General features: G+C 38.3%; 1 protein-coding gene across 1 annotated transcript in view; it reads right to left on the bottom strand.

Moving 5' to 3' along the window:
• Positions 1 to 2,092: 2,092 nt before the first annotated feature.
• LOC135472860 (vascular endothelial growth factor receptor kdr-like) overlaps positions 2,093 to 13,016 on the bottom strand; it is a 47,902-nt gene continuing 36,978 nt past the window's right edge. Inside the window, exons 18-24 of the mRNA XM_064752566.1 lie at positions 12,592 to 12,869; positions 11,938 to 12,060; positions 11,159 to 11,229; positions 10,442 to 10,482; positions 9,863 to 9,962; positions 8,485 to 8,590; positions 2,093 to 7,127 (exon numbers count right to left, since the gene is read on the bottom strand). Coding sequence (XP_064608636.1) covers positions 6,441 to 7,127; positions 8,485 to 8,590; positions 9,863 to 9,962; positions 10,442 to 10,482; positions 11,159 to 11,229; positions 11,938 to 12,060; positions 12,592 to 12,869 — 1,406 coding nt within the window. The 3' untranslated portion in view covers positions 2,093 to 6,440. The remainder of the gene's footprint in view (positions 7,128 to 8,484; positions 8,591 to 9,862; positions 9,963 to 10,441; positions 10,483 to 11,158; positions 11,230 to 11,937; positions 12,061 to 12,591; positions 12,870 to 13,016) is intronic.

Raw genomic sequence — 13,016 nt, 5'->3', positions numbered from 1 at the left:
ATAAAAATGTACTGCAGAAATGATTTGGCAAGCTCTTCAATTAATAAAAACCTCAGACTTGCATGTACAGCAAAAAGATTACTTTATACAGCCGATCATTTTACTGACAAGTTGTTTGGGGTTTCATGCTGGACTTAAGCGTATTTCACTTGATGACAGTCAGCTATTGGGTTCCCAGGCATACCTTCATGGTTTTAAGGGTACATCTAAATTGCACAAGGCGACTACAAAGACTAGAATGTAGAGCCTATGTGTGCATTGTACAAGTGTTCTATTATAATGTGACAATATACACATCATCTGAATCCAACATAATTACTATTCAGTAAGAAAATCAGTGGAACACAGGGAGCAATAATTCAATGTACAATACAGTGAACATATCATAGGGTGTGAATTCCATTCGTCAATCTCCCCTCCACTGGTGGCAGATTCAGTGGCCACCTGAAGATACAGCGTGACGTCCCAATGTTCCAGATGTCTTGTCAAGTTGTGTGAGTTAAGATGCTACAATACACACCACTGACTCCACCGACATCAGACAATGAAACGACACGCCATTGGCGATTCAGGAGTGAATGGAACGGACCCAAAGATTCTTTCTGAAAATCTATGGTTTCATTTCCGATATACAAGACTGCACATGAGGATATTTTTGACAATGGAAATGTAGGCTCATTCAGGTAATGTGTGTTATTACAAGAAAAAAGAACAAACGGAGAACCGACTGTCAAGAGAGACATAAATGCACTTGAGATTGAGGATGACTTTGACATTATGGAAATCATGCAGACTCAAATACTTACATGTACATTTACATGTTATTTGAGAATGTAAATAACCAGTCGTTGGCTAAGAATTCAATTCACCAAGTAACTCCTTTGTAGATTTGTGTTAATTTTATGCCCATGACAATCAATTAACATGAATTAATACCTTCAGTACAATTATCATGACTGTGAACTTCACCATCTGTGCTTACGGAAGCCACAGATGAAGGTATGAAATCAAAATTCTGACCTTTAAATATTCACATCAATATGTTTTGTGTCAAAGATTTGCCACAGTACATATTTGAAAATACATCTAAAAGCCATGATAATAGCTTAAACATAACCTACATGTAAACACTTACAGGCTTTGAATATATGTAAATTTTAAAAAGATTGATTGTCATTAAAAAAACATAAAAAAAATACTGAACAATGATTATTACAAGACATTAAGAACAAATAAAAATGTAAAAACCATCGTTTAAATCACCTGTTCACTGAAACTGGTGTCCGGCACGTTTGTTCCTTTTCCAGTATACGACCTGCTCTCTGAACGCCTTAAAACCATCTGATATTTAGATGAATGCACAAAAGTGGTTTCTTTTGACAAGTTGTAATGTCATAAATATAATGTTCTCATGAGATTCGGGTTTCTCAGGAATTGTAGTTAAGAGTTTCACAGTTACAGAGGTACAGCAAGCTGCATGGTTTAATAGTGAAAATATGAAACTGTCAGGAACATTAAGTTTCAGTATGAAATCACATTAATACATGGAACTTTTCACCCACTACATGTAATCACCCAGCCTGGTGTACTAACATCATGTCATCACCCAGCCTGCTGTACTAACATCATGTCATCACCCAGCCTGCTGTACTAACATCATGTCATCACCCAGCCTGGTGTACTAACAACATGTCATCACCCAGCCTGCTGTACTAACATCATGTCATCACCCAGCCTGGTGTACTAACATCATGTCATCACCCAGCCTGGTGTACTAACAACATGTCATCACCCAGCCTGATGTACTAACATCATGTCATCACCCAGCCTGGTGTACTAACATCATGTCATCACCCAGCCTGGTGTACTAACATCATGTCATCACCCAGCCTGGTGTACTAACAACATGTCATCACCCAGCCTGGTGTACTAACATCATGTCATCACCCAGCCTGGTGTACTAACATCATGTCATCACCCAGCCTGGTGTACTAACATCATGTCATCACCCAGCCTGGTGTACTAACATCATGTCATCACCCAGCCTGGTGTACTAACATCATGTCATCACCAGCCTGCTGTACTACCATCATGTCATCACCCAGCCTGGTGTACTAACATCATGTCATCACCCAGCCTGCTGTACTAACATCATGTCATCACCCAGCCTGGTGTACTAACATCATGTCATCACCAGCCTGCTGTACTAACATCATGCCATCACCCAGCCTGCTGTACTATCATCATGTCATCACCCAGCCTGGTGTACTAACATCATGTCATCACCCAGCCTGCTGTACTAACATCATGTCATCACCCAGCCTGCTGTACTATCATCATGTCATCACCCAGCCTGGTGTACTAACATCATGTCATCACCCAGCCTGCTGTACTAACATCATGTCTTTACCCAGCCTGCTGTACTAACATCATGAAAAATGTGGAAATTTCACATGGTTAATTAAGTCCTTCACAGACAAAGATGTGATTTTCATCACACAAGAACACTTCTAAGCCTTACCTTGTACATTAGGATGATTGGTTACAAAAGTAATGTATTTATAAATGTACTGACACGAAGAAGATGGTAAACAGTATCGAGAAATAGAGAGTACTGTGATCTAGTGAAGCATTGGCAATAACATTAGACACTGAAATAAGGAATATAATTAGCCACTGTTAGACACTGATCAATACTGGTCTGTCATCATTTAAATAGCAACATGCTGTTCAGCTAATCAGCTGTCAATAAATAGCCAGTTACCCCTATTAGCCACTGTTAGACACTGATCGATACTGGTCTTTCATCATTTTAATAGCAACATGCTGTTCAGGTATATAGCCGTCAATAAATAACCGATTACCCCTAAAGACAAATATACATGTGCTTCATCGGATGATCATTTAACCCTGTACAGGTATTTGGCTGAGTTTATCTGAATCATGATAACATGCTGCAGAAATTAATCTAACATATGCAGTAACAAATAGAAAAAAAAATAAAGAGAAAAAGCTGCCAACTAGCTCAGGACTAGAGCTCAATGAAGTTTATAGGCATACGTATGTATGTGCTTCAGAGTTATATTGAATGGCACGCAGAGAACTGCAGTCATATATGACAACAAAGACAACTGAGATTTTAGCTGAATTACTGGGATCACTCCAATGTCAAGAATAAATTCATCCACATCACCCGAGCAGTTTTCTTATAGCTTACAGCTCAAAATGAACACTTAAGTGAGTGATGAATTTGTCAACAAACCTCAAGCCAACAAATGACTAAAACATACCAATAACATTTCTGACTATAACAAAAGATTCTATCACAAGTCATATTATATAATATAATTATATGTAATAGTATCATATTGACAGTTATCATTATGAAACATACGTGTGCATGTATACAAATTACATGTAACAATATATTTAATAATTTCCTTATTACATGTAATTTAAATGTTAATTTTGTTCAAGTACTTGTACATCTATATATGACCAATACCATCACTCTAACATGTACTGTACACGTACATGTAGGTAAAGCATGTCAGCATGTTTGAGTGCACGTACATGTAGGTAAAGCATGTCAGCATGTTTGAGTGCACGTACATGTAGATAAAGCATGTCAGCATGTTTCAGTGCACGTACATGCAAGTAAAGCATGTCAGCATGTTTCAGTGCACGTACATGTATACATGTATAACTTCTTGTACAGGTACAACTGTGCTGAAAGTAGGCAACAAGACTGCTAACTTCATGTATGTCTATGTCCGGTATGTCCTAGGATAAGCAATGAGACTGCTAACTTCATGTATGTCTATGTCTGGTATGTCCTAGGATAAGCAATGAGACTGCTAACTTCATGTATGTCTATGTCTGGTATGTCCTAGGATAAGCAATGAGACTGCTAACTTCATGTATGTCTATGTCTGGTATGTCCTAGGATAAGCAATGAGACTGCTAACTTCATGTATGTCCATGCCCACTACGTCCTAGGATAGGCAACAAGACTGCTAACTTAATGTACATGTATGTCCATGCCCAATATGTCCTGGGATAGGCAACAAGACTGCTAACTTCATGTACCTCCATGCCCAATACGTCCTGGGATAGGCAAGAAGACTGCTAACTTCATGTACATGTATGTCCATGCCCACTATGTCCTAGGATAGGCAACAAGACTGCTAACTTAATGTACATGTATGTCCATGCCCACTATGTCCTAGGATAGGTTACAAGACTACTAACTTCATGTACCTCCATGCCCAATACGTCCTGGGATAGGCAACAAGACTGCTAACTTCATGTACCTCCATGCCCAATACGTCCTGGGATAGGCAAGAAGACTGCTAACTTCATGTACCTCCATGCCCAATATGTCCTAGGATGGGCTACAAGATTGCTAACCTTATGTACCTCCATGCCCAACACATCCTAGGATACGCAAAAAGACTGCTGACTCCATGTATGCTCATGCCCAATATGTCCTGGGATAGACAACAAGACTGCTAACTTCATGCACATCCATGCCCACTATGTCCTAGGATAGGCAACAAGACTGTTAACTACATGTACATTTACGTCCATGTCCAGTGTGTCCTAGGATAAGCAAAAAGGCTGGTTATCACATGTACATGTACATCCATGTCCAGTGAATCCTAGGATGAGAAATGAGACCAGAAACTGTATGTACATGTGTGTGTATGTACATGTACCTTAATGTCTTAGGATCAACACTGAGATCAGCAGCTACATGTACATGTACCTTAATGTCTTTGGATCAAAACTGAAATCAGCAGCTACATGTACTACATACAATGTACATATCTAGTCATGTCCTGTATGTTCTAGGATCAGCATTGCCTTACAGTATTAGCAACCACATGTACATCCATGTTGGGTATGTCACACCTACAAGGTCTGCTTGCATGTGTACATGTACTTGGTGCACTAGCACTGGTGTACACATGTGTAAACACCTCGCAATCAACACAGATGGATATATCAACTATCAAATGGTTCAAATAATGCAAAAAGTTCTGTATATTTAGAGAGCGAAGAAGTGACTTTGTACATATGTAGATGTAGATCATAGCAAAATTAGAATTGTCCATTATGTGGGCTAATAGAAAAAATAAATTGCTTTCAACCTGATGTAAAAAAATGTAAATGCAAATGTTAGATAGTATTGTACGTACAAAAAAAAGAGGTTGTCATAGCTGGCCCATCAGAACATGATAAAATAAGCACGTCTTTACTTTTAATTCACTGTATTTACAGTTTTACAAGCAGTATAACTACACAAGATGAAAGTCATTATTAGGCATCAAATTCCAGAAAAGTGCATATACAATGTATGTTGATGATACATCAGAAAAAGTAAGCTCAGACAAGTCACATGTACGCAAGCCTTCAAATACGTGTAACTATACATGTTGTTGTATCACATTCACTTGAAATAAGTGAATAATAACATGTTTGAAATAGACATGTTCTTACTTTTGAGATTTTCAAATTTTTGAAATGGATCAAAGTTCTGAATTTAAGTACGGTACCATATACATGTACATAATTTAAACTAAATTACTTTAATTTAGTTTAAATTATGTACATGTACAGAAAAACACTACAATCCATATGCAAATGTTATCTTGATGATGAACAGTCTGAATTTCAATTAACTTTTGAATCATCTAGAAGATATATCTATTGTTCAGTAAATATAATTTAAATTGACACGTACAGGTATATAAAAACTCAGTTATCACAAGTCAATGCCTTTGGCCTTGCCTTCTGGGAAATTAATTACCGACACATGTACATGTATGTATAAATAGGATAGATTCAAACTTATATAGTCCCTGAATATACACTGTACAAGAACAATTTGTATGTTTCATAAAGTGCCAGAAGCATACATGCACTGTAACCATGAAATAACTACACATTTTAACGAGTGACTAGTATTTGTGGAATTTCACGGTACATTTACCTATATCCTCTGTACATGTATGCATGGGTATACGTAAATGCATGCACACCTGTGTATACTTTCACCTGTACAGGTACATTCATATATTTCCAACCAATTTCATTTTTCATAGGGTTGGTCTCTGACTGGCTTGTTTCACAACACAATTCAGCTCAATATATCAAGAGCCCACTCCTGAGATTTGAAGTTGCTTGTTCAGATCTATGCTGATCTGTTGTTGAGACTTGAGAAACAAATCATGCCACCTTACATGAAGTCTTTTCCCATTTCCTATGAAATGTTTGTTTACTGTACTACAGCTTACAAGCAATGTTCAGGCTCGTTATCAATGCACGTAATGCTACTAGGGTGAGGTATGCATCCCTTTGCTTGGGCCTTCTGACACCAATTAGCTGCAAGGAAATGGTCCACTAATACTGACATGTGCATCACTTTTGTACGGAAATCAAACAGTTACTTCCCCTTGTTCAGCATCTTTCACAGCCACACTGTAGGTAGGGGGCACAACTTCATCCCAAGCATAATCTGAATGAAACCCGCTGGAAGCATCAGACTTAATCGACTCAGGCTTCCCTCGATTGTCTTTACTAAGTAGTGGCTCCTGTTCATGAGTCGTCCCCGCCCCTTTTGTGTGAGTGACAGGCACCAGGTACCCATCATTGTCCTGTAAGGCAGAGTTACACTTACTAGAGTTCCCACTACCGCCCTCATTATTATTTCCATGAACCTGTACCTTTGTACTGGACTTGGCTGGGGAAGTCTTGTCTCGCGTTGGAGTAGTCTCCCTTTCCTTTTGGCCACTGGGCGCTTGTGCGCGCCCATTCGGGATCCTCACAACCGGAGCCTCCTCCAGTTCTAGCATCGGCCTCGTGTCCATCTGACCGTCCGTATCTTTGCCCCACTTTGATGTGAGGTTGTGGTAGCGGACTTTGTCTTCATCGATGTCCAGTTTGACCACATCCTTGTCTTTGGCGTGGTTGCTCATGGACTGGTAACCGGGCTGACCAGACATCCTCAGGTAACCATCGCTATGGCCGTTAGCCCCCGACAGCTTCTGCGACCCGCACAACTCCTCTTCCTCATCACACAGCTCCTTTCCATACGGTGAAGACATGCTCAGGTCCAGGTAATACTGTAACACAATCATGACATTGAGTTGGTGTTATTTTATAGGAATGAAATTACTTCACTACAACACACCCAGATGCACAGAGACATGTATCATAATCAATGCTTCTATTTTCTTCCCTTCTTTTTTTGAAAAAAAAGCTGATCCTTGAAAAGTTTTGTTTTGTTAACATAACCCCATAAGAAAAGTCGGGTTGGCTGGTAGGGAATTTTTTTTTTTTCTTCAGCTGAAGAGACAGGGATTTTAAAGAAATTAACATTGAGACAAAAATAAAAACAAAAAATGTGCAATCAAAATCCCAACAAAAACTTTACAGTAGGGCCTTTTTCTAGGGTTGGGCGGGTTACCCCCAAAAAATATTTTTAATGGCATCCTCAAAAACTGTGACCTGAATATAAAGCTCACCATCAGTGAAGATATGAAATGTGCAAGATGTATTGCTATTCTCTTGAAAAACTGATTATTCTTAAAATTATGCGAGCTTTAATTCCTAAATTAAACACCAGAGCTTTGCTGTTGAGGTACTTAAGCAAATGAAGTGTACATGTCACCTGAGTCATTTGCTTCTCATACCTGCAGTTTTAAAAGGAATAATTCTCCCTTTATCACAGTGAAAAAATTTCCTACAGGAGCAGTGTTTTTAACATTCCTTGTACTGTATCTTTTTCATGTACATTTACACATAACTGGCAACAACAGTCATCTGAAGGCATAAATGACATGAAAACAGTACCCCAAACATTTTGCACATCAACAGACCGGCTCGTGGCTGCAATTTCATGTGAATCAGTTAATTACAGATGTAAAACAGCATGTGCTTGATTACCAACCTCAGAAAAGATCAAAACTACAGGAGTAGACAAAATAACCTCCTCATGAAATACCAGTATTTACAGCACCATGAAAACACACTACAGATTTCAGGATTCTTAGATGTTCGAATGTACATGTATGAAACCAGTGTACATGTTGTAGTTGACTTTTTGATTTCTATCGCTTTTACCACAACTGTTGTTTCCAGAAACTTGGATTTAAATTAATGAAAACGTGTTTTACACTGAAAATATGTACCACATAAAGCATACAACAGCAATCTAAAATGAAAACAAATCTGGTAGCAAGGCTACCCATGAGCTCACCGGTAGGAGACACCTGAGTGCAAAACTTCAGCTCAATACAAAAAAAAATGAATTTTGTATTTACAGTAATTAATGTGCATACAGCGCATTAATGATGGACCCCCCCCCCCCTCATGTTATTGTGCATGACATGTGTGCAAAACCGAGTTCAATACATGCAGTACTTTTTAAGATATCACAAATAACATTTTATTTCACACAAAACTGCATTTTTAAATTACCTGTTTCACATTTTCCTCCAGGAATTCTCCCATCATAGTGACCAGCTCATCAAAACCAGGCCTGGCATCAGCGTCCATGTTCCAACAACTCATGATTACTTTGTACCTAAAGGAGGAATACAAACATCGAGTTTCGTACACACTAATTACCCTGTACCGATGAGGACCAGCACACACACAGTGAGCTCAAGGTGACAAATGTTCAACATAAATTTGTGGGGGTAAAAGGGTGTGTACATGTAGCTTTTCTAAAACTTTTCAGACAGTGAGGCCTATCCCCATTATATGTTCCCAATCAATAGGAAAGTTTCCAGTTTACACTCTTATGTTGCTAAAGTTAAAAACGGTCCTACAGTATCATGTGACTTGTCAAAAATGATAGACAACCTTTGTTGACATTAATTTACCAATCACCTGTCTCACAGTGTTTCAGATGTACTTATTACACCTCTTTCCCAAAGGTTCTTATAAATTTCACAAATTTTCAGCTCCTCAATTTCCTTCATGTTTGTCTACTCTAAATAGCTATTTGTGAAACCTTTTTCTGACGGGGGCCTCCGTGGTTAGCATGCCACCTCTTATTTGATTGGTGTTCAAGTCCAGCTCTTGCTGGCTTCCACTCCGGCGGTAAGTGGGAAGGTCTTGCAGCAGCCTGCTGATGGTCGTGGGTTTGTCGCAGTTCTGTCAGGTTTCCTCCCATTATAATGCTGGCCACCATTATATGTTATTTATTTATTTATTTATTTGATTGGTGTTTTACGCCGTACTCAAAAATATTTCACTTATACAACTGCGGCCAGCATTATGGTGGGTGGAAACCGGGCACAGCCCGGGGGGAAACCCACAACCATCCGCAGGTTGCTGCAGGCCTTCCCACATACGGCCGGAGAGGAAGCCAGCATGAGCTGGACTTGAACTCACAGCCACCGCATTGGTGAGAGACTCCTGGGTCATTACGCTGCGCTAGCGCGCTAACCAACTGAGCCATGGAGGCCCCCACCATTATATGAGTGAAATATTCTTGAATACAGTGTAAAACACCAATTAAATAAATGAATAAACAAATTTTCAGATGCATATGTTGTAATGAATATGATCAGATGCATAACATTTTTGACAGGTCACATGATACGATAGGACTTTTATTGCCTTTGCTGAATAAAAGAGTCTGAACTTGACACCTGTGACTGGTACAAAAAAAAAAAGAAAGAATCTGACAACTGGAAAGACAAGTTTTCCAAACATTTTACCATATTCCATATCTCCACACATTTCACCACGATATGGCCGAAATACCTCTAAAGTGGTGTAAGACCAGAATCAGGCACTCATTCCACATGCATCACAGAGCTAAAATATGCTGTCCACCCATACATACATCTCGTCAGAAGCAAAAGGTGGTTTCTCCATTCTGTAGCCATTCTTCAGTTTCATGATGAAAGACTCGTTGATCTCCATGCCAGGGTAAGGGTTTCCACCTGAGACAGGTGTGAAACTCATGTATTAAGGTGAAATTAGGCTTTAGAGTGAGACTTACATGTTCAAGAAAGAATTTCAGAGGTTGGTGCTATATTTGAGGTGGTCCATTTAGAGTTATTTACATACATTAATTCAAGAATAAAATAAAAACAAAAACATTCAACTAAGCAATCTCAAATGGAAAAGCTGATGTATTATTCAAAAGAAAGAGCCAAAAAAAATTAGTTATGCTGGTTGGGAAATATTAAATACATCACAAAATTGACATTTTACAATATGTACTTCTACAGAAAAAGTATTCCACAAAACAACTGGCCAACATCGCTGTTTTCACAGATCAGATAAACTTTACATTAGTCTCAGGAAGATGTTTAATCTGACTGTAAGTACATCATGCTTACAAAAAGTTGCTCACGATGTGGTTAATTTGACACTGAGTGTTTGCTCCTGTTTGAAAGGTAATTGAGTACTAACTTACCAAGTGTAAATAACTCCCACAAAAGTACCCCATAAGACCACCTGCAAATTGCCAAAGGAATAGTAATAAACAAGAGCATCAAATCTTCAAGATATGCCTGTCAGGGCACATTGACCAGCAAGCAGTGCTATAGGGCATGGTATTGATAATCAAAATACACAGATTTGGCTTATTTCAGGTTTGGCTTATTTCAGGTTTATTTCACATTTGGCTTATTTCAGGTTTGGCTTATTTCAAACTCTTCAAAGTTCAAAGTAACGCAGTTCTTCAAATACAGTGTTGACATGAAAACACTTTTCAACAGTCAACTCCTCACGTGGTAGAAAAAAAGGGAGAAACTGTATAACTAAGTCAATAAATAAATAAATATCTACATAAATTTAAACAATCAATCTAAATGATGTTTCTCTCTGAACTGATGTTTCTCTCTGAACTGTTGTACCATTTTAACAATTTAAACAATCAGTCTAAATGATGTTACTCTCTGAAGTGTTGTACCATTTTAACAATTTAAACAATCAGTCTTAATGTTTCTCTCTGAATTCATGCACCGTTTTAACAATTTTAAAAATCAGTCTACATCATGTTAATAGACTAGAACTCAATACTGTAATCTTTTTTTTTGCAAGGTATTTGCAAGATGTTTGCTCAAGTATATTCTGACAGCATATTATCTACAGAATCATATTAAAAAGTTGATGAATTATGGTAGCTTACACATCACTCTTCGTGGTATACAGTCTGTGAGTAAGAGATTCTATTGCCATCCACTTCACTGGTACAGGGCCCTGAAGAACAACAAACATTAGATGGCAATGCATTTACTTAGTCATGGTATTCACTCAAATTCAGATCTAGCTGGATTCAGGGAAGAAAATATTTGCCATCAAAATCAGCTGAAATTCCTCCTACTAGCTAACTCCTATTATTAAAACAAATACTTTTTACCATGTTGATCAAAGATTAGATACACTGAAAATCCATATTTCCCTTAAAATCAGCAGATCAGACAAATATTTTGATCCTGAAGTATAGTCTGGTGAGCTGTTATGTAGGACAGTTAGTAGCAAATAAAGGCTCTGTGGACAATTAGTAGAAAATAAAGGCTCTGTGGACAGTTAGTAGCAAATAAAGGCTCTGTGGACAGTTGGTAGCAAATAAAGGCTCTGTGGACAGTTAGTAGCAAATAAAGGTTCTGTGGACAGTTAGTAGCAAATAAAGGCTCTATGGACAGTTGGTAGCAAATAAAGGCTCTGAGGACAGTTGGTAGCAAATAAAGGCTCTGTGGACAGTTGGTAGCAAACAAAGGCTCTGTGGATCAGATGCCATTTCATCACAGGTACGTGTATGTGTTTTGCTACCATTTTCTACTAGCGAAAAGGAAAAAGAGAAAATATAACTGTCCTATAACTATTTTTAAAAGAGTATACTTTCAATAACATGAAAAACCGCAACAGTTTCATTGTGACATTAGCACGTGTCCTTATATCACTCACATCTCCTTTCTTGTGGTACTCTTCTGTACGGTAACATTCCTTAGCCAATCCAAAATCACAGATCTTCACAATGTTGTCTTCTGCTATCAATACATTTCTAGCTGCCAGATCACGATGAATATACTACAACAAAGAATATGTTCATTCTGCTGTTATTGTATGTATACATACGTTTTCTTAGTAATGACAATTCATTATTAATTTATGTTTAATCTTAACCTATGACTTTTCAAGGTAATTCAAAGTTTGAAAAAAAGTTTAAACCCATTTGACTTTTAGAACATCATATCATTCATGATGCCTAGTTTTCATGTTACAAAAAAGAAGAGTTTCTTGTGCCGCTATTCACCTTCAGCTGAATAAACCAGGGCCACTTTAATGCCATGATGTTCCAAAATCCAAGGGGAACAATCCATGGCATTATGAGAAAATTAGGGACTGTCCACATCTGTGTGATATATTTCTGGCCACAAGTCTGACCATACACACACACAAAACAATATATAACACAATCATCACTGTGTATTAACTTTAGTAACTTTCAGTTTCAGATCAAAACCGTTGCAGTTCACCTTTAATATATTTTTGATTTCTACTGAAAGAACATCAGTGACAGAATACAAGATCCTTTTTCTGAAATTATGAGTTACTTACCTTTCTGGAGGCCAGGTACTCCATACCTCGAGCCACTTGGAATGCAAAGCACACAAGGTTCTTGGTAGTGAGTGCTGGGCCCACCAGGTGGCTACCTGAGTACGGCTCAGCCTTGTTCATGTAGTACGGCTGTGTGGAATCACGGTTGGCCTCGCGTCGCTTCTCTATCACTGGGTCGCGGTAGTCCTCCATCGTGTCCTTGAAACTATCCTTGTGCTTCAGCAAGTAGTTTCTCATGTTACCAAAGGGGCAGTACTCCACGATAACATATAGCTCACCTGTACACACAAACAAGAAGACACAATGTCACCAAAGGGGCAGTACTCCACAATAACATATAACTCACCTGTATACACAAACAACAAGAGACAAAGCTAGATTTATTTATTTATTTGATTGGTGTTTACGCCGTACTCAAGAATATT

The sequence above is a fragment of the Liolophura sinensis genome, chromosome 8 (genome assembly GCF_032854445.1).
Source record: "Liolophura sinensis isolate JHLJ2023 chromosome 8, CUHK_Ljap_v2, whole genome shotgun sequence".
In the NCBI taxonomy this organism is placed as follows: domain Eukaryota; kingdom Metazoa; phylum Mollusca; class Polyplacophora; order Chitonida; family Chitonidae; genus Liolophura; species Liolophura sinensis.
The sequence above is the reverse complement of the archived record's forward strand: the minus strand, read 5'-3'. Positions and strand labels throughout refer to the sequence as shown.